At 41.8% G+C, this 22344-nt stretch overlaps 2 protein-coding genes across 2 annotated transcripts; both read left to right on the forward strand.

Annotated features, from left to right (window-relative positions):
- Positions 1 to 4540: 4540 nt before the first annotated feature.
- On the forward strand, positions 4541 to 9479 carry srd5a3 (steroid 5 alpha-reductase 3). The gene is made up of 5 exons (XM_080726212.1): positions 4541 to 4763; positions 5300 to 5436; positions 6199 to 6393; positions 7863 to 7991; positions 9012 to 9479. Exons 1-5 carry the CDS (start codon positions 4546 to 4548, stop codon positions 9269 to 9271), a joined length of 939 nt encoding a protein of 312 aa, XP_080582338.1. The 5' UTR covers positions 4541 to 4545; the 3' UTR covers positions 9272 to 9479.
- A 1311-nt stretch (positions 9480 to 10790) lies between these two features.
- On the forward strand, positions 10791 to 18090 carry tmem165 (transmembrane protein 165). The gene is made up of 6 exons (XM_080725497.1): positions 10791 to 11194; positions 12365 to 12590; positions 14840 to 15015; positions 15798 to 15980; positions 16687 to 16792; positions 16922 to 18090. The coding sequence occupies exons 1-6, from the start codon at positions 11027 to 11029 to the stop codon at positions 16996 to 16998; spliced, it is 936 nt and encodes a 311-aa protein (XP_080581623.1). The 5' UTR covers positions 10791 to 11026; the 3' UTR covers positions 16999 to 18090.
- Positions 18091 to 22344: the final 4254 nt, after the last annotated feature.

The following is a 22344-nucleotide window of genomic DNA, read 5'->3' on the forward strand; positions in this document are numbered from 1 at the left end:
CCACCGGTCTAAATGGTCTGTTACTCCTTTTTATTTTAGTTTTTGTTACCTTGTAGGTGGTTGTACTGTTAAGTAACTTGAAGAATAACCATACAAACCAACATGAAAAGGAATCATGATAAGATCGTGTATCGTGATACAGCTTGGAAAAATATAGTGATATTGTATTTTTCCATATCATATCGCCCACCCCTATTTGAAACAGACTTGTACTAGTCATTAAGCTACTAATAGTATTCCGATATTAACTTGAGGGCCGCATTAAGTGAAGATGGGGGCCGCATGTGGCCCCCGGGCCGCCAGTTGTCCATGTATGCTCTACTCTACAACATACATGGGCAACTGGCAGCCCGGGGGCCACATGCGGCCCCCACCTTCACTTAGTGCGGCCCTCCGGTTAATACCGGAATTCCCAGGGACCACCGACTCCTGGTGCTCCAGAACGGATGCAAAAGTGGTGGCGCCCCCAGTGGAGGACCCCCTCCACTGCAGCTCACATAAAATGCCGTAACTCGGGCTAGGAGCGTCCGGGAGAGCCGGGGCCGGTACCTATTCATCTGCCAAGGCAACGCGGAGACCCCACCCCTCATTTCTCAGCGCCACCATGAGGCCGATTCTTGCAAAACACATTTTTGGACACTGCTCCTACAGATTTTGTCCTAAAATCACACAAATCGGTACACACTATGTCTACACTCATGTCATCGACATGGATCTGTCCCATATAGCGCCACCATCAGGCCGATTTTTTCAAACACATTTTTGGACACTGCTCCTACAGATTTTGCCCTAAAATCACGCAAATCGGTACACAGTATGTCTACACTCATCTCATCAATATGGATGTCCCATATAGCGCCACCATCAGGCCGATTTTTTGAACCACATTTTTGGACACTGCTCCTACACATTTTGCCCTAAAATCACGCAGCTATCTCCCGATTAGGGAGTCTTACTGGTATATTATTGCTTTCAGCTGTTACAATTCCAAACATGACCTGCTTTAATTCCGTCAGTCTATATTAGTATTAGACTAGTATAGTAGTATTAAAATAAAATGTTTTATGTCCAATGTATTTGTATTTAGGTTCATGAAGTTAACATGAGTATATAACTAAATGCGTTTGAAATTGAATCAAAATATTACATTTCAGGATTCCAATTAAAAAATAACAACAAATAATTCAGGATTCCAATTCAAAAGAGGCAAAAATAGCCGATCTACAAGCTCAAAACGCATCGCGCTGCGATGCGTTTTGAGCTTGTAGATCTGCTATTTTTCCTCTTTTGTATGAGGAATGACAAAGTAGCACGTAGCAATATGCAAGGTGGCCCTCTGGAGTGAAGGTGGAAATATAGTGGCCCTCGCCATCATCAAAGTTGCCCACCCCCCTGCTCTCCAACCACAAAGCCTATGGAGTCCATAATGGACAGTAGAGGTTGTCCAGTGTGTTCTGTTGGCCAGGGGCCCAGAGAGGGTCCATCTCTTGGCACAATGAAGACAGGAGGAGGGAGGGAGCCAGGGGGACAGGGAGGAGAGACAGAGAGACAGGAAACAGTACACAACTTCCTCAGACAGGATGCTGGAATCGAATGCCTCAAAGACATTAGCGAGTCCGTCACACAAACACACTCAACTGTCTTTAACACATTACTGCACGGGTACACATTTTGTGTATCATTATTTTATGCTTTAACTATTGAAAAATAGCAGATATACAAGCTCACAGCGCGGCACCGAGTGCCGCGCTGCGAGCTTGTAGATCTGCTATTTTAGAAAAATCTTAAAAATTAGAATTTTGACCCAATTCTATGAGTGTCTTTTGAATCCTTCTAAGACTTTTTGAAAAACCTATGTTTCTATGACAGCAATCTGGCCAGCCATCGTCAAAGAAAAGGTCCTTTTCACTTCAACTGGAGCTCAGTTAGTCTGTTCTTGAGAGACTACCATGTCAGTGGTTCTCAAACCTTTTCATGTGAAGGACCCCAAAATGATATTTATTTGGCCACGGACCCCCATTTCAAAATATCTAGTTCCAGGGACCACCCAGAAGCAAAATTTGAGTTACAAACGTTCGCTTTGAAAATACATATATTCAAATATTTGCACACATTTTCACGACTTTTTCAAAAATAGCAGATCTACAAGCTCGCAGCGCGGCACTCGGTGCCGCGCTGTGAGCTTGTATATCTGCTATTTTTCAATGGTTAAAGTAGTCAATAATCCTAGGCCTAAATGGGTTAACACATTACTGCACGGCCCACAGGGACCGCTCCAATGTTTTTCTTCCCGACGTTCCCATACATTGCTTTTACTTCACGTTTGAACCCGGTGACATTAAGGCTGCAGTTACAATTATTTTCTGAGCGATTTTTCGATAACTTTTTCGATACGTCGAATTATTGAGAAGCACATTTCTAATATAGTTTTACATTTTTGCTTAAATAGCAATAATTTCGGCATATACTTCGTTGCACAATAGTTTCATGCAAATAGTGAAAATAGTGAAAATATCTGATCAACAATGGCAGTTTTCATTAGATCATCACAGATACACCCATGTTGGGGTAAGAATACTATCACTGAGGAAAATGTCAGTCAGTCAAGAAAGAAAGCTACTGTATAATTGCGACCGTCAGGGAGCAGTTTACTATGAAAACCTCCACCGGCCGTCCGTCCGTCACACGTCACACCTTTGCCCAGTATGACATCACACCACATGTGTACACAAACCTTTGTGTACGTTGCTGTGGCAACAGTCTGTTGTTGCTGGTCTGTTAGTGTACGTTAGCAACCACCTTAGCAACCATGGTTTTACCCTAGCAACCAACTGTTTACCCTAGCAACCAACTGTTTACCATAGCAACCATGTTTTTTTACCCTAGCAACCAACTGTTTACCATAGCAACCAGATACGCAGAGCAGGGATCTCCATATATGGGCATAAACAGGTGACATCACACTGATGTCAGATACTCAGAGCAGGGATTTCTCCATAATATATGGGCATAAAAGGGATTCTGTTAGGGATCTCCATATATGGGCATAAAAGGGATTCTGTTAGGGATCTCCATATATGGGCATACAAGGGATTCTGTTAGGGATATCCATATATGGGCATAAAAGGGATTCTGTTAGGGATCTCCATATATGGGCATAAAAGGGATTCTGTTAGGGATCTCCATATATGGGCATAAAAGGGATTCTGTTAGGGATCTCCATATATGGGCATTAAAGGGATTCTGTTAGGGATCTCCATATATGGGCATAAAAGGGATTCTGTTAGCTGTTAGTGATCTCCATATATGGGCATAAAAGGGATGCTGTTAGGGATCTCCATATATGGGCATAAAAGGGATTCTGTTAGGGATCTCCATATATGGGCATGAAAGGGATTCTGTTAGGGATCTCCATATATATGGGCATAAAAGGGATTGTATCCCAGATGATGCCCTGTTAGGAGATCCACACTAACAGAATCCATATATGGTCCTACCGACAGCTGCTATAAGCCAACCCTGGCGATAAGGTCTGAGTCGAAGAAATGCTTCTTTCCTGGCAAGAATTGCCCCTTTATACTGTAGGGCTCGTTTGTGTATTGTATGACATCACGCCACATCATCGGCTGAGGACTGTGTGATGTCATCATCCATATATGGAGACATAAGTTGCTCATGCCCAAATATGGGCTGGTGAGGTCAGACTTAGTGTGATGCGTAGGTTATCTCCATATATGGAGATTCAACTTCAATGAGTAACCATGGCAAACTGTCAACTGCCCGTATGTCTTGATAATTGGTAAAACAAACTTTTGGCCTATTTGTGGAGATAAGCGACCAACGGTCGCTTATCTCCCGATTAGGGAGTCTTACTGGTATGTCTATAATACTTCATAACTTTATAGGCTATGATTGTGATACATTATAATACACACTCTAATGTTGTTTTTCACTTTTTTGTTTACTCAAACTGTTCTTGTTTTTGCTTTGTTGTGTTGCTTTTAACCTTGCTCTGTGCAGCACTTTGGAACTAATACAAAAAAAACTACTATAATTCAAAGTTAAATGTGTCAAATAGTTATTTGCCATTTGTTTTCAATTACTGTGTGTACAGTAGGCTACCTTGTCACTATGCCAGCCCACTGAGCCCAGCACTACTTTTGAGCTCTGTTCTTTTGCATGTTGGTATGTAATGAGCAAGCACCATACCCAGTGCTGCCATCTGCTGTACAGTTTGTATTACAGCTAACCATAGAGTATATAAAAGCAGCTAACACAGTCCTCTGTCCGTCTTCAATTGTGAATTTGTGATACTGAACTAAACTAAAACATCCATTCACTGTTCATGGTTGGACAAGTTAAGTTATGACATACATTATTTAGTATTGGTGTAAAATGTAACGAATAAACTAACTACAAATTCAATCTGCCACCCACTTCTCTTCCAGGTAACTCCGGTCCGGAACTGTTGTCGCTGTTATCTATTTTACAACGGGGACCTTTTTTCATGCTGCACAAAACATTGAGAAGGAGCATTCATTCAGCATGATAAGCAATGATTACAGTGTGGTTAATGCTGTCTGGTCGTTTTTAGCTGCATGTTTTCTTTTGGCATTTTGCGTCCATAAAATCTCGCAGTGTCTGCCAAAAGGACACGAGAGATCGCGCGTTTATCTGTTATTTGAGGATCTGATTCGATACGGGAAAACAAAGCAACAGATAAAACGGGACAGCTGGTTGCACGTCTTCGATGTCCCCAAAAGGTGACTTTTTAGAATCACTTTAAGCCCTGTGTTTTTTTTATTAAAGTGTTTTATTGTCTTTCTTTTCTGACGCCAGGTTGAAAGTGTGTTTCTCTGTTAGCCATAAATCATAACTCTTGTAGAGGTAGTTTATATTGGGACGTTTACTCTCTACGAGTGAACGTCCCACTATAAACTCTACAAGAGTTATTATTTATGGCTATTTCTCTGTTTGTTATCTCAGTTTTCAAAACCAGAAAACATTCATTCGTTGGATTCCTGATTTGCCACTGCCAGCAACTTATCAATCAATTTCAAGATTTGATAGCAAGTTCATTACATATTACAATAATTACATGCATGATTGAGTACAATAAGGTTTAATATCAATTATGTTATCTTACTGTTATCGTCTGATTAACTGATTTGCCAGCAACCAATCAATGGACTTATCAAGCAATTTCAGGATGATTTGATTGCAGGTTTATTACATATTAAAGACATGATTGCGTGCAATAACGTTGAATTGCAATTCTCTGTGTTGTGTCAACCATTAGGTGGTTCTGGCACTTCTATGCAGTGTCTGTTGTGTGGAATGGTGTCCTTATAGCCCTGCATGTTAACCAGCCCTACCCAGTATGGTTGACTGACACACTGGGATTCTTGACCGGCGTGCCGAGGACAGCAAGTCAAGGTAGGTTCAAAACGTTACAGTTATTACACTTGTTGTGATGTTTTGCCAGGACGCCAATAAGATTTGTGTTAAAAATGTCAAAAATATCTTTAAAAATTGCAAATCTACAAGCTCGCAATGTATTGCATTATTTGTAAGGCATTATTTGTATCGCATTATTTGCAGGCGCAGGCAGCGATTTTTGAATAGCTCATGTATAAAATAGGGTTAAGGGTCTAAACCAGGGGTGCCCACACTTTTTTGTCGTGAGATCTCTTAAAATGACTAGCTCAACATGATCTACCCATCCAAAATGTTTTAGCTGAGGGCCTGAGCCCTTAGACAAACACTCTTACTGTAAGTGGGAAATACTGTACATGGGAATTACTGGGGGAAATGTCTTCGTCGCATTCTGTATGGAAGTGGTAGGTTTTGGGGTTCTTTGTAATGCTACTGACTTTTGAACAAAGTATTGCATTGGAGGTTTGCCTACTTTAGAAGCCACGAAGGGAGCTGACAGGCTCTTATTGATGTCATATTGACATATTCTTTTTATATTTTAATTATATATTTTTAGAGGCATGTCATGTGGTCTACCTGCACACCCTTGGTAATGTCCTGGTAGACTACCTTTTGGGCACCCCTGGTCTAAACTGTTCCTTATTTTGCCGGGGACCCCTTGACTTGAGTCTCAGTTTGAGAGCCACTGATCTAATGTGTGTAGAGTGTGTGTGTACTGTGTTTCTGCTATTGCGTGTAGAATATGTCGTCTTTGTGTTTTAGTTCCACAGGTGTCTACGTTGCTCGTGCAGCTGCTGCTGTGGCTCCACTCTGCCAGGAGACTGTTGGAGTGTGTGTGTGTGAGCGTGTTCTCTGACGGGGTCATTCACGTGGTCCAGTATGTGTTCGGTCTGGGCTACTACGTCATGCTGGGGCTGACGGCGCTCTGCTCAGATCACCAGGGTGCTGGTGGACAAGGTGAGCCAAAAAAAAAAAAAAAAACCCAAAAAAACATACTCATCTTATGTGGTGATTCTCCGTTAACGATACTGCAGGGGTCTTCAACAGGGGGTCCTCAGAGTTACTACAGGGGGTCCTCCAAATCTTTGTGTAATAGAAACTTTTTTTTCCTAATTTTTTATATTCAGAGAACTTTAGCCAAAAAATAGCAGATCTACAAGCTCACAACGCCTCGCGCTGCGAGGCGTTGTGAGCTTGTAGATCGGCTATTTTCGGCAAAAAGCTTTGGTGTAGAGGGGGAAAAAGAGCGGACCAAGTACAGAGTCAAAGGTCAAGTTTTATAAGTATCGACGGTTCAAGTGGTTAAATATCTGAAAACACAAATTGACATGAATCCAAAATACACTGATGATTGTGCTGTCAAACAATGAAACTATATTATGGAATCTATGGACAGGTTGTGGGGGTCCCTGCTTCATCTCTCTCTCAACTAAGGGGTCCTTGGCCTGAAAACGTTGAAGACCCCTGCGATACTGTATAAAGCTAATGACTAACTTTATTTGTATAGCACCTTCATTAGTCTCGCGTAGCCAGACAACCATTCCACAATCTCCGAATGCTATATAGAGTCTGGAACGGCAGCTCCCGAACGGCGAGTAGCGGAAGTAGCCACTGCTGCACGGAAGTTGGCGGAACTGTAGTCCCACTGGAAACATAACAGAAGCACACTCGCACAGACAGAGTCATTCCGCGGGCGGCATATTCTTGTTATGGGTGTATAGTTTAAGACAATATTTGAAAACTTCATGTAAGTAACACCAATAACACCCGAGAAAGACGAAATAATGCCCCAAAAAATATTGAAAGGAGACATGTACGCTTCCAGTAGGACTTGTTATTGCTGCTGCACCAAGGGAGCGGTTGCGTCACATCCGCTCTATCTCGCACTCATCGTTTCTATTTCCGTGCCCCAGAATTGTATGCCGGGAGCATTTGCAAATCGCGTTAGGCAACAGTCTGGCCACGCGAGACTACACCTTCATCATACATATGTGCAAGTGCTTTACAATATTGATGTTTTGTTTGATCCCATCCAGGACTACTTTGGAAAGAAGTGTTTTAGTAATACTTCAAAGTGCTATCCTCTGGTTTACAAATAGCCTATTTTTGCAACAATTCTATCCACAATCAATGCATGGCCAGAGTTAAATTGGAATCACTGTGTGGCTTCTGGGCCCCAGTCTCACTGGACCAGAAAGCAAGCACACAGACCCTCAGCTACTAGGCACCTAATCTGACAAATATAGTGAATATCGTCGTTGTCGGGTGGAAACTATCCAAAACCGTTCATTTTGTGTTTATCATTTTAAAAATGAACTAAACTAGTGAAAACAGCAGATCTACAAGCACACAACGCCTCCCCGCGAGGCGTTGGAGATACGAGGTATCTGCCCGACATCGACGATATGCTTGTATACCCTGTTCAGGAGCTCCCGAGGCCCCCCTCCCACAGTTGGGTTGGCTTCATGTGGGGGGAATCACGTTTTTTATCGGGGCCTCGTTACTGCAACACCGCTCTTTGGTCCAACTGGCCCGGCTTCGCACAGGAAGCTCAGGTAAACACACACAGAGCACAGCATGCATCTTCCAAACATTTTCCAAAATAATATACTGTATTATTATATTTGATTATATTTCTAGGGCTTAAGTGGTTCACCTTCCATATATCCCCTGTGTTACTATTTACATCTGGAAGTGTAATATCCTATAAATAACTTCAGTGCCAGATTCAGCACAGTTTTCTAGAAATATGTCACGGTTAGTGAAGCACTCTGACTCACACTGCTGATATCCACATGATTATGCAAACTCTCTACCACACCTTTCAACCACGGCCTGTGTGTACTAACAGTCATTAGACTTCCTATTCATGTTTTTCTATCTTAGACTTGGATCTTTTTTGTATGAACATAGGAAAGAACAAACCAGGACAAACTTTTTGCATACAACTTTTTCTAATACTGACATTGCAGACAGTGATGTTATTAAGGGTGCGTTTGGAAATGCGCAGCGGTTGTGCTCTCAGTGTAGTGAGTGCAGTGGGCAGTAACGTTGTACAGTGCACTCAGTGTGGCTTATTTCTGAACGACCAGTTGAAACCCTAAAACCTTGGCTAACTTAGGTTTCTCTTACAACAGTTCTATTGACAGTAAATGCTCGTTAAGTAACGTTGCTATGAAATATAATATAATTCACAACATTTTCCCACCTTCTTTTGGTTTGGTGACCAAAAGAAACTATCAAACCCAAACTACCAAATAAGCCCAAATAAGCCGCAAATGCTGCATTTTGCTATCATTTTGCTATTATTTGATTCATTTCCTCCATTGTTCAACGCTGAGAAGTACTTGAGACCACGGCCATACCAATCAAAACACAGCACTGACGCACCACACTGCCAAACCCCATCTTCTGTGTAGAGTCGTTCAGTCCATGCACTCAGCACACCCGGTGCGCAGCGCACTGGATTTCCGACGCACCAAGTGCACCGAATAAACGAACGACAACATGGCACACCAGTGCGTTGAGTGCGCATTTCCGAACGCACCTTCAATGTAGTGGCTCTTTCTCAACAGGAACAGTGGAGACACTGGCCCACAGGGTGCCCAGCGGAGGCGGGTTCGAGTTTGTGTCGTGCCCCCACTACTTTGCAGAGCTGCTGGTCTACGTGTCACTGAGCCTGGTGTCCGGGGGCCTGTCTGTCACCTGGTGGCTGGTCGTCCTCTACGTGCTCTTCAACCAGGCCTTGGCCGCGCAGCTCTGTCACGAGTTTTACATTAGCAAGTTTGAATCCTACCCAAGACGCCGCAGTGCATTTATACCTTTTGTATTGTAACTTGTAAGAAGTACTCATATTTTGTACCAATACCACAATGTATAAAACAAATAAGTCTGGTATTAAAAATGTGCTTAGGTACTGAAAGTAAAAGTACTAATTTTGCAGAATGTCCCATTACACAAGTTTCCGAACATATAAAAAGGCTTTGAAAATACTGAGAAAATTGGAAACCACACCAGTAAAGTAAAAATGTACGTAAAGTACTTAAGTAATTACTTTACACCACTGCTTGTAACTCCATTCTTTCATGCATTCCTTATTGGGAAAAGAACAATGTGAACCAAATGGCAGAAATGTTCCTGGACCAATATTGTTTTTTGTTGTTTTTTGTCAGAAAAATGAACAAGTAGCACTATTTCTGTCCTCAATGAATGCCTTGCATTGAGCAAGTCGCTTGTCATCCGCTGCTAAGAACTGCCAGGAGAGAAAAAGCCTGCTTGTGCTGGACTCCAAAATGTGAATGTGTGTAAATAAACATATGAATGTGAGGCAGAGCATTGCTGAGTATGCATGCTCAGTAAAAACCCTTTCCTAAATAAATTAAGGCCTTTTGTTTTCAAATGGTTTTGTCCTAATTAACTGGACTGTCCAATAATATGGTCATATAAAGAAATTGTCAAGTGCAATGTTTATTTATTATTCCATTGTTTTTCGTTTCTCTGTTTGGGCCAGCCGTTTGTTGTCTCACCTTTTGTGGGAATGACGGTTGTCAACCTCCAAGCTCCACCAGGTCATTTTGGTACAATTGTGCCCTGCAAAGATAAGAAAAATCAATTCAGTTTTAGACAGTAAGCAGATGTATCAAAATACTGCATTATTTATTGTTTATGCTATTCATTTCAACTGAGAAATAAAACATAATTTGACATTCATAATTCAATTCATTCTAGGTTAGCTTTAACTGTACAACCAATAGAGGGCGACATTTCACACCAATTCCCCTAATTAACATTGGGAAAACCCTATGGGGAAAACCTTCAATTGCATAGCCTCCAAACACAGGCCTTTATTGTATTAATTGCATGGTTAACTTATCCCATAGAGTTATAATGGTTTGTCCACATTACTGTATTGGTCAGACCCATTCCAATATAGCAACAATTAACGCATTCCAAGTTTTCCTTTTTACAGTAGTCAGAATATTCAAAGTTTTCTCCAAAATATGTAACCTAAAAAAATTAATTAAAAAAAACTAGACTAACTGGATAAAGCCGAAAATTCAGTTAGGCTTTAGGCTAGTTTCGCCGACCCACACGCGACACCGTCATACGAGGAAGAAGACACAGTTTGCTTTATTTAGCGCGTCTCTCAAGCTTGTACACATTTTCCATGACGTCACGCGACAGACAGCGGGCTCGGCCAATCAGAGCCACACATAGCACTTGCGTAAAACCGGCGTAAAGATGCAACGTCCACGTCATCCTTCCGACACTCCAATCGCTGGGCTGCATTCCTCCACGGTTCAACCAGCATGTTAGGTTTCTCTGTCCTCCTTTAGTTCCGCTCGATGGGGGAAGAAACAGCACCGAGCAGCAGCTCTTCCCGGAGGGAATAAAAACAGTCCAAATAAATGACAAATCTACCTCATTAGCATGACGTTAGCAAACTATGTCAAATGATCCACGCGAGACGGCTGATAATTAACACCGCAAACTCTGTAATTCGCTTTAATTAGTGAGAGAAGAAGCGGTGGTGGGGGGTTCGTGTCTGTCGGTCCCCGTGTAGCTTTGTGTTGTTGTTGCTGCTGGAGAGATGGCTGCTCTCATGGTGGCTGGCAGAGGAGCTGGAAGAAGTAGTAGTGTGATCGCCGGCATCCTGGTGCCTTGGCTGGCCGCCGTGGTGCTGCTGTCAGCCGGACTGGTCTCTGCCATCCCGGAGGAACACGCGGCCAAAGCTCTGCCAGAGCAGCCCCAACAGGAGGTAAAAACGGACCTTGAGTTTGCAACTGTGTGCACTCCCCCCACCCCCACTTTACACCTAATTTCTTGGCCAGGAATTGCCGATCACAACAGAATAGGGACCCCTAGTTTGACATGCATTTAGGCTACAGACCCCCATTTAATGGCATTTCTATCTCTGGGACCCCAATTTATATTGTAAAATCAATGTTAATTTAACTCTTGAGAGTGTACAAATGGAACCAAGGGTCCATTTGGTTCCATTTGTACACTCTTCTTGAGTTCCAGACCCATAAGGGTCCATTTGGTTCCATTTGTACACTCTTCTTGAGTTACAGACCCTTAAGGGTCCATTTGGTTCCTAAGTAACAATCATTTATCATTAATCATGTCATCATTTATTTATGCGTGCCTGCTGCAGATAGGCTAGCGACACATGCTAGGGCAGGCCTGACAGTACAACGTGGGTCTGATGATCTCTGCATGTCCATGACCCTGAATCTAACATCTGAGTCGATGTCAAAAGGACAGGACAGGCCAGGGTGACATTTGTGATGATGTTAGTCACGTGCCTGAATTTGAATTTGACCCAGCCTTCAGTCCTTGACTGATTTGTGTGATGTGAATGTGATTCAGATGGCTCCTTGTTTCAGACAAATGCTTGGATGCATTGTCATCTGTGAAGTGTGTTCTATTCCAGTGGTTCTCAAATCTTTTTCTGGAACAGGGGGGGCCCCACTTGAAAATCTCACGTATCTGACCAGTTGGGTAGAGTGGACAGCGTGGTTCTTCAGGCTGTGTCCCCCAAAGATAATCTTGCCCCCCACCTTGACAAGTACTTGGAATTGTAGGAGTTGAGGCACTACATTTCGTTTGACTCAAGAAAAATATTGCGAAAATAGCAGATCTGGCTCACGTTGCAAGGCGTTGTGAGCTTCTATTTGCCTCTTATTTTATTTCACAATTTGGCCAACGTTTGTTGATAACCTCTGATGCAGTAATGGTCTTTTCCCCTTTCATTTCTTCTAGGTATTAAAAAGGTCTTATATGTTCTTAAATTGTCACATTACTATTGGGATTCAATGAATGAGTGTTATATTATCATTCCACCGTTTGAAAACCAGTGGTCTCCACTCTCTTCCATAACAAATGCCTGCTGTTTACACAGACTGTTTTTTTGTTTTGTTTTCAGAAGGTCCCGAGTCCCCATCCCATAGGGCCGGTGGTTAGTGAAGATGAGCCCGGCAAGGCAAACATGGGCTTCCTCCACGCCTTCGTGGCGGCCATCTCGGTCATCATTGTCTCGGAGCTGGGAGACAAGACGTTCTTCATCGCTGCCATCATGGCCATGCGGTACAACCGGCTCACCGTGCTGGCAGGAGCCATGCTGGCACTGGGCCTCATGACCTGCCTCTCAGGTTGGTACTAGGGGTGGGCGATATGGAAAAATACAATATCACAATATTTTTCCAAGCTGTATCACGATACACGATTTTATCACAATTCTTGTTCATGTTTTTTGCCAGACCCATGAAATGGGTAGGCCTACATAAGCAAATGTCGGTCTGTCTGTCCGGGTTTTCTATATAAAGGGTATATATGATGATGACATGATGATAACATGCCTACAAAAGGCATGATATCATAAATGATGATGACAGACAGGGGGTCTGGCACAACCAGGTTGACCTGGTCTAGTTTATGGTTATCTTCAAGTTACTTAAAAAATCACACCCGTGTGAACTGAGCGGTGGTCGGGGGGGGGGGGGGGGGGTTGCCTGTGTGTGTGGGGTGGGTGTGTGTGTGTGTGTGTGTGTGTGTGTGTGTGTGTGTGTGTGTGTGTGTGTGTGTGTGTGTGTGTGTGTGTGTGTGTGTGTGTGTGTGTCTGGCCTGGCCTGAACAACAGCGCCCCTCCCTTAACATGTGTGGTCAAAAAAGGTACTTCAGGCTACATACAGACACGCACACACACGCACGCACGCATACACACACGGCCACGTATAGGAGACGGTGTAACCACCGCTCAAAAACTAAAAGGAAAAAGGAGTAACAGACAATTTAGACCAGTGGTCCTCAAAGTGGGGTCCTGGCTCCTGGGACTCTCTGGGTTCCATTTGGGAGGTTTAAATTTGACCCTTAGTATGTAACGCTGATGGTATACAAATGAAACCAAATGGTTTAATTTGTATACTGTCAGAGTTAAAGGAGCTATAGTCAACTTTTTCTTGAAAAACGGATGCTAAAATAAAAATAATGTTTCGAAAATATTTTATAAAAAAATAAGCTTCATACATGTGTTTCTATTCAAAAATGACCACAAAAAGCGTAACATAATGATAAAATAATCATTTTGGCCATTGTCAGACCGACACTTTGTTTACATTCTAGTCTATAGACTAGGATGTAAACAAAGTGTCGGCCCTACAATGAAAAAGTTGACTATAGCTCCTTTAAGGAGAGACCGTAACATTTTAAAGTTTGAGAAACACTGATGTAGACCAAAATGCAGGTTTAAATGAATTCTGCAATGAATCTCTATTAACAATTCAACTGGATTTCTTTATACGCTCCCTCATTGTATCACGATATATACGAATATATATATCTCTGGAAAGGCATATTGTGGAGACATTGTATCGTCTCAATGATATTTATCACCATATTGCCCACCCTTAGTTGGTACTGTACAAGTTAGTTCTTCTGTGCTACTTTATACTTGGTCCCCTACTTTTTTTTTTGTTTTCACTCTTAACCAAATCGCTTTGGCGATAATAGCCTATCAACAAGATAGATCGTTAACTACTTAAACCGCCATGTACTTTACCAGGGTCTTCCAGGTACCGGTTCTTGGTCGAAAAAAGATTTACAAGCTCACAACACGTTATGTTGTGAGCTTATATATCGCTTTTTTCCAGCGAATATTCCATTATTACATGTCCTGAGTAGAGATACAAGGGTTCATCCGTTTTAACGTCACTAGAAACGTCACATTGCGACGCGTTGTGAGATTGACGATGGGCAATGCTCGCCTACCATGACATGCTGATTAGGGATGCTAGGGTCTATACCTCTGTCTCTTACCTCTAATCAGGGTTCCCACGGTCATGCAATTCCTGGAAATGTTTTGAAATTAGAAAAATATTTTTCCAGTACTGGAAAAGTTTTGGAATTTGTCAAGGGTCCTGGAAGGTCCTGGAAAAAATAGCTATGCGTTGTCTTTGGTTATTGATTTTGTTAATACCTCTGAAATGACAAATTAAACATTGGCCAAATTGTCAAATATTAGAGGCAGAAATTGTGAAAATAGCAGATCTACATGCTCACAACGCCTCGCTGTGCGAGGCGTTGTGAGCATGTAGATCTGCTATTTTCATAATAGAAACGTGTTAATACAAAATTCCTCAACTCTTAGTGCTCGTCAGGGTGGGGGGTCCCCAGTTAAAATATGATTATTTCAGGGGTCACAGCCTGAAAAGGTTGAGAACCACTGCCATACACTACCTGTCTTCGGGCATTGCGCATAGGAGTAAGCGACCTGTTGAATTATTGTTATATAATCCTGGAAATTGGGTTAAATATTCTGGAAAAGTTTTGGAAATTAATTGGTAAAAATGTGTGGGAACCCCGTCTAATATTTGACGTGTTTTGCTTGGATTCCCCCTCTCAGTGCTGTTTGGCTATGCCACCACCATCATCCCCAGGATCTACACCTACTACGTGTCCACGGCTCTGTTTGCCATCTTCGGGGTGCGGATGCTGAGGGAGGGCCTGAAGATGAGTCCAGACGAGGGGCAGGAGGAGCTGGAGGAGGTGCAGGCGGACATCAAGAAAAAGGACGAGGAGGTATGGTTTGGTTTGGTTTGGTGCTCACCGGGACGTCCTAGAGGTGTTCACAGCGTGTGTCTCGGCTCAACAAGTTCGTTTTGGGGTGTTTTTAAACCCGCAGTGATGTCATTACGTGCGCATCCCACATCAAAAACTCATTCAAGTCACCCAGGGACTCATTCATGTCATGGTCCTGGGGTCCCGGGGATGCGCCTCCATTGGAGTCCATGTTAAAATAATTGACCGAGTCGCGGTTGTTCATGGGTGAAAGCAGCCTACTTTACCCTACGTTAACACAAATAAAATCCACGTAGAAAGTCTTAAACAGGCGATAGAAACGTCAATGTTTTGATTCCACCGACGTCCGACGCCGTTTTGCGTGCGTAAACTTTATATTGAGGACTCATAAAACTTTTCTGGGACCCATTTGAATGACCACCTGTGGGTCCCGGGACCCATTACATTGAAAACCTAGTAACATCACTGAAACCGTATGCCATAAATTAGGGGTGGGCGATATGGTGATAATTATCGTTGAGACGATACAATGTCTCCACGATATGCCTTTTCAGAGGTATCGTATATCGTGATGGAATTGAGGGAGCACAGAGACTAGTAACAACTTTCACTTATGAAATCTTTCAAAAGTAGCAAAAATAACAAGCTCACAATGCTGCGTTTGCACGACACACATACAAGGCTTCTTTCTGCCCGACAGTAACGATAAGCACAGAGCGATTCTCAAGTTTCACACCGGTTTGACAGAAATTGCCTTTGTCTCCTCTTTCTGACTGCCACAGTACCAGCGGAACAAGCTGGCCAACGGGACAGCGGACGTGGAAGCCGGCACGGGGACAACCCTGCCCCAGCGGAAGTGGAGCGGCTTCATCTCGCCCATCTTCCTCCAGGCGTTCACCCTCACCTTCCTGGCAGAGTGGGGAGACCGCTCGCAGCTCACCACCATCATCCTGGGCGCCAGAGAGGTCAGTCGAAAGCCTGAACCTCTGTACGGCTCACTGTCTATTGGGCCATGCAGGCTACATACACCCTGACAATGGCCTGTCTAACAGTGTTGATTTCATCGACGAAAAATGTTAGTCGACTGCGTTTTTTTTTTTTGTTTTTTTTCATTTGACGAAAACAAAATAAAAACTAAGCTGTGATGACTAAAACTAAGACTGAATATATTGACAGTTTCGTCAACAAAATAAAAACTAGACTAAAACGTTAGGGAGGGACTAGTGGAGAAGAGTCATTTAATGTTTGGTTGCTCTCAGGTGTTGCGTGCTGAAAATAGCCGATCTACAAGCTCACAACGCATCACAGCGATTGTGAGCTTGTAGATCGGCTATTTTCAGCACACAACCAAGTGTAAAATCAGTCATTAAGATGCCATCAAGGCCTGCCAAAATAGATATGTCGACTAAATCAACTGTAGATTTAGTCGCCTAAAATCTTATATTTAGTCGACTAAAATTAGACTAAAACTAAAACTTTTCAGGTGACTAAATTATGACTAAAACTGAATTACATTTTATTCAAAATACTATGACTAAAACTAAATCAAAATGTGCTGTCAAAAACAACACTGCTGTCTAAAAGCTTTTTTCTGACTAAAATGGGGACGCCAGGTTGAAAGTAGTTAACGGAAATGCTTTGTCTGACCAAATACAACCGCTTTCTTTCCAGGATCCTTTTGGAGTGGCGGTGGGAGGTACGCTTGGACACTGTTTGTGCACAGGACTGGCTGTGATTGGAGGAAGAATGATTGCCCAGAAGATCTCCGTCAGGACTGGTAAGAAGATAGTGGTGATTCGTGGATTTTATGGCTTGTGTCACGCAGCTAAAAAGCTTGGAAGTGGTTAATTCAGTAACAATGGTAGTCGCTCTTGTTGAAATGAATTTGTGTCTCTTGTCTCCTCAGTTACAATCATCGGAGGGATCGTATTCCTGGCCTTTGCCCTCTCTGCCCTTTTCATGACGCCAGACGCTGGATTTTGATCAAGCAAAAAGACTTTCGGGCTCATTTTGTACATAAATTGTAAAGCTCAACTCTGTTTCTGTAAAGAGGCTGTACTCTTGACTTGTGTGCGTGCGTGCGTGGGTGTGGTGTGTGGATGAGAGCTGCATTCGAGTGTGTGTGTGTGTGTACGACGAGAGAAGACTAGTGTGTCTGTGGCCCCTCAACTCAACAGAAGCCTACATGCCTCCCTCACACTAGACCTTGCATATTGTTCCTGGGTCAGTTTAGTTTTGTTTGTGTTTTCCAAGGCTCGTTTATGATCTTATACAAGCTGACTGCGTTCATTTGCCCCTTCAGCACAAGGCCAAGAGCGGTCAGGTGACTGTAGGCTGACTGAAGCAGAGGGTGGGGGGGACTGGGGCCTGCTAAAGATCACAGAGAAGAAAGATAATGTTGAACTAATTACAGACTATATCTCTTTTGAACATTGTAAACCGTCAAAGATTAGAATAGTTATGCATTACCTGTTCTCTCTCTCTCGCTGACCACCATTAAATTAACCTCATTTTTGGTAAAAGGGTGTGGCACTTCTTGCCACTGCGGCTTTAAAAACTCCCCAACAAGTGGTCCTACTTTTCCACCCTTTGTATTTATTAGATTAAAGACGGTCGTGTACCCAAAACGGTGCTTCATAGTCAAGCCTACTGGCAGAAGACCTTCTTACACCAATTCTTAAGTGTTTTCTCTTTACGTGAAGCAGTGAAAAAATGTATTTGGTTTATTTTATATTCATAATCGTACTTCACTGCCGACACAAGGATGGCCTTTTAAAAAGATTAGTCCCTGATCTCAACTTTCTTTAAAAGTGATTTGTATTTATTTACAACTTTGGAGCACAGAGATGAATTTCATTTGTTTTCCTTTTTTTTGTATAAGTACTGTAGACAAGGTAAAAAGTGGGGGATATTTTTTAAATGTGCAGGGTGATGCTACACTGTCAATATTTGACAGGTTGTGCCCAGCTGTGAAACATGTCTGAATTCTGTTTGTGATACGGATGTACAGTTGATTTATCCAATGCCAGGCTATGACACGACTATGTTGCTCAATAAACACCTGCCTCATGTCAACTGCATTCCAAGACGATCACTGTTGAACGCCATCATTGTTTCCTTTAACCCTGCAAGGCCCAGCGTTGCTTTTTGGCAACGTTTTTTAAATCATTTAAAAAAAAAATATATAATTAGTTTTCCTGTTCTTTTTTCACATTAATATCATCATTAAATCCTATTGTTTAGTATTACAATGCCATTGGCCACGATATTTGCATATAAATTCACCCCACAGAGGCTGACATTCACACTTCCCAGAGAAGTTGAAATTCCAGTGTCTGGACGAACAACATCTCACTTTTTAACTGAAGCTATTCCTCACAAAAAGTAAAGTAAAATGCCTGTAATATTGTTTTTCGTGATCATTAGAATGTCTAGAACATGTACATGTGTTATTGTGAAAAATATCCCCAAAATGAAAATTGGAGCATGATTTATGGCTATAAACACCTTACAAAAACATTAATTTTTTAACATTACATTTTCCTGTGATTAGGACTCCTACAACACCATCTGATTTTTTTCAATTTTTTTTGGCCAGTAGAAATTAATTCGGGCCTTGCAGGGTTAAGGCCTAAAACTGTTAGACGGTGTGGTGCACACAAAATACCAGCTCACTAAGCAAGCAAACAAGAGCTTGTAGGTGTGCCATTTTCTATACTTGACAGTCATACGACTGTAAATTAAGCAAGAGTTATACTCCTAAAGTCAAGTCTTCATTGTGGCTGACAAAATAAACAGAACAGAGATTGTTTTCATACTTGAGTATTATTTTCAAATTTGAGGAAGGGGAGCAAAAATGTCCAATACATTTGCTTTATAAGGTTCCATTATGTTTTCATTTAAGAATGGTGGTCTGGCTCTTGAAATAAGCAGCACAGTGCAACAATGGCAGAGGGAGGTGGTTCACACTTTAGTTAGTCAGATTACTACAGTGCATGATTTACTTAGATTTGATGATCGATTCCACACCAGGGGTTTTACAGTATATGACATGGCTACACATGGAATGTTTGTGCTCTGTGGTTCTTGTGACTGGCACCAGAGTTCTGGCTACACAACTCAATACAAACCCTCACAATCTAGTCAAGTGTATCCTACAAGTGAACAGCAGATGGCAGCAGAGGGCCGGTGAAATCACAGCCAGCCTGTGTCAACATACTATCCTAGTCTTAACTTGAGCTTTCAGGTAGGGCTGCTAACTATCGATTACCTTCTATCAATTACTGTTTTGATTAACCAAATAATCAAAATAACAGCTCTAGATCAGCAAAATTTGACTATGAACATTTGATAAAGTCAAATTTTATAAATATTCTAAAGGGGGACTGAGTAACTAGGGCCCAAGGTTGAGGGGCCTGGAATTATTTGATACTTTAGCTATTGAAAAATAGATATACAAGCTCACAGCGCGGCACCGAGTGCCACGCTGTGAGCTTGTAAATCTGCTATGAATGTATGTATTTTTTAAGCGAACATCTATGTACCCCCGGAACTAAATATTTTGAGATGGGGTCCGTGGCCAAATACATATAATTTTGGGGGTCCTTCACATGAAAACGTTTGAGCACCACTGACATAGAAACATGGTTTAAAAAAAAAAAAACTTTACAAGGATTTGAAATATTCAAAGACTTTTAACAAAATGTTTCAAAAATAGCAGATCTACAAGCTCGTATTATCTGCTATTTTTCAAAGGTTAAAGTACCCATGCAGGGGCCAGAATCTGGTGCGACACCCCTGAGCCCTATACTTTTCAGATGCTTTATTTGCACCGTGCACTGTGCTGGTCGATTTCATGAGCCAAAACGAGAACGCCACACAAAAAGGTTAAACGATGGAGAGACAAGAGAACACCGATAGACATTCAGTTTCTAGCGTGTACATGAATCAGAACTACAAGAACATTGAACATAGGTCTCCTCACACACAGTGTAGGGCGTTCCAATATAAGTGCCAGCAACCGTCCTCCTCTTTGGATACAAAACATTTTCCCTCATCTTTAAAACCTGATTCATACTCTGCCGTATGACAGTCTGCCTCGCCACAAAACTGCAGATCTACAAGCTCAAAGCGCATCTAGGGCTGTCACAATTATTACATAATCGTCTAATCGCGATTATTTTTCATAATCGTCATAATCGTTTCCATGTTAAAAAACAGGAAAAAAAGACAAAAATAGTGAAAATAGCAGATCTACAAGTTCACAACGCGTCGCATCGCGACGCGTTGTGAGCTTGTAGATCGGCTATTTCCACTATCAATGTTATTATTTTAAGTAGTAAGTTGTCAAATATGTCAGTAATTTCTTTGTATATTTAGGATATGTGTCATATCTGCCATGTGCAACTTCAAAGCCTAACAGAAATGTAATTATCAACGACAAAAACCCAATTTAATCGTTAATCGCAATTATTTGAGTGACAATATTGTCATGTAAAATGTCATATCGTGACAGCGCCAAGCGCATCGCGATGCGACATGTTGTGAGCTGGTAGATCTGCTCATTTCAGCGAGGGACACTTGTCGCACAACATTGTATACATGATTAATCATTACTCTTGCATCTTTTATTTTTTTCATACAGAGTTGGAAAATCCCAATATCTTTTTTTTTTTTTCTTTTATCCAAGATTGACACTTTCATTTTAAGACTTATTTTTCTTCTTCTTCCCTACTGGGTAAACAATAAAATGAACATCGTGTGGTCATTCTGGACAAAGGTATTTCAATCAATATTCGTAATATTTTAATTCTTCCACAAATGAAAATAATTTAAATTGGGAGTGAATCATTGTTATCAGTTTGAAAATAGAAATCTTTTTTAAAACATTTAGAGACCAGTTTGAAATGAGTGTGTCTTTTTGCAATAACCAGGCATGGTAAGAAGAAACCAACTCTTATCGTTTCTTTGGGGGGGGGGCAAATTAATTCAACAGTCATCATGTGTGTATGTCACAGTTTGTTTAAAATCCTTCACTGGAAAAAACAACATTATTGGGAACATCTTTGTTGTGTTTGCACGGCGTATGCTGCAGCGCAATTACAGTGTTTGACGTCATTCGTTTTTATCTATAGCTGAGGTCTATTTTGGCCATAGAAAAATAAGCTATGTCTATGCTTTATGGTTATATTTAATACATAATACATTGTGCAAACGCCCTCCGTCGCTGTACATCTCTCCCATGCTATAAGTACTATAATGATATTTAATTACATTCATTCAGGTATTGCACTACCTAGCCCAGTCCAGAGTATCGTCACTGTCGGGCACAAACCTCGTATCTCAGTGTCAAATTTGTAATTTTTCTTTCGCAAAGTAAAGCACTGCTTTATTATACAAGGCCATCGCAACAAAAGTAGTGAAAACAGCTGATCTACAAGCACACAACGCCTCGCGGCGCGAGGCGTTGTGTGCTCGTAGATCGGCTGTTTTCACTACTTTAGTTCATTTTTTAAATGATAAATACAAAATGAACAGTTTTGGACATACAAGGTTTCCACCCGACAACGACGGTATGCTGCTCACTCAGAACAGCGATCATCTAACGATCACTCGAGGTTATATTTCTGTAACTAACTAATGTACAAAAAGGGGTGCTGTGACACAAGTTAGTACTGATATGCATTATAGCACCACAGTACATCTGAAATGAATGGCTGTTTACTGACTTTAAAAATGTCCATATTGTGAGATTTAACAATATGCAGCCAATGCAACACAGCCAGCCAGCAGCCCAGGAGGAGGCACCATTTGTTTGTGAGGTTGGTTTACTGAAGTTTGATATGGTGGTTTACTTATAGTTCAGTGGTTTTCAAAGTGTGGTCCAGTGGTTCCAAATGTATCCTAAAGCCTCTATCAGTCAGTCCAGGGTGAAGAGCTATCCACCTCAAGTCAGAAAATAAGTGGAGGCCATCATAGTGGACTTCACCGTGTCTGAAAGTAAAAACAGAGAGATGTGTCGGGACTCGCGGTGGAAAGCTCTTCACCGCGAGAGTAATGACGTAATGTTGTAGTTTTATGACTTGAAAAGACTACACCGCGGTGGATAGCTTTTCACCGCGGTGCCGACTATGATAGGGGCTTTACAGGTCTGTTAACTCTCGGGAGTGTACAAATGGAACCAAATGGACTCCGTACTCTCAGAGTTGCTATGGAGGTCCTTGATAGTAGGGCTGTCACAATTATTACATAATCGTCTAATTGCAATTATTTGACATAATCGCAAATATTTTTGTCATAATCGTGAATGTTGAAAAAATGTTCATACAT

This window comes from Nannobrachium achirus, assembly GCF_963921795.1.
Source record: "Nannobrachium achirus genome assembly, chromosome: 1".
NCBI lineage: Eukaryota > Metazoa > Chordata > Actinopteri > Myctophiformes > Myctophidae > Nannobrachium > Nannobrachium achirus.

What these genes read in the sequence shown, in the direction of transcription:
- srd5a3 (XM_080726212.1), top strand. Translation starts at nt 4,546, where the DNA reads ATGATAAGCAATGATTACAGTGTGGTTAATGCTGTCTGGTCGTTTTTA. An exon ending in CCAGGGTGCTGGTGGACAAG is followed by an intron (nt 6,394 to 7,862) that starts GTGAGCCAAAAA and finishes TACCCTGTTCAG; the next exon opens with GAGCTCCCGAGGCCCCCCTC. An exon ending in GCTTCGCACAGGAAGCTCAG is followed by an intron (nt 7,992 to 9,011) that starts GTAAACACACAC and finishes CTTTCTCAACAG; the next exon opens with GAACAGTGGAGACACTGGCC.
- tmem165 (XM_080725497.1), top strand. Translation starts at nt 11,027, where the DNA reads ATGGCTGCTCTCATGGTGGCTGGCAGAGGAGCTGGAAGAAGTAGTAGT. An exon ending in CCTCATGACCTGCCTCTCAG is followed by an intron (nt 12,591 to 14,839) that starts GTTGGTACTAGG and finishes TCCCCCTCTCAG; the next exon opens with TGCTGTTTGGCTATGCCACC. An exon ending in GAAGATCTCCGTCAGGACTG is followed by an intron (nt 16,793 to 16,921) that starts GTAAGAAGATAG and finishes TTGTCTCCTCAG; the next exon opens with TTACAATCATCGGAGGGATC.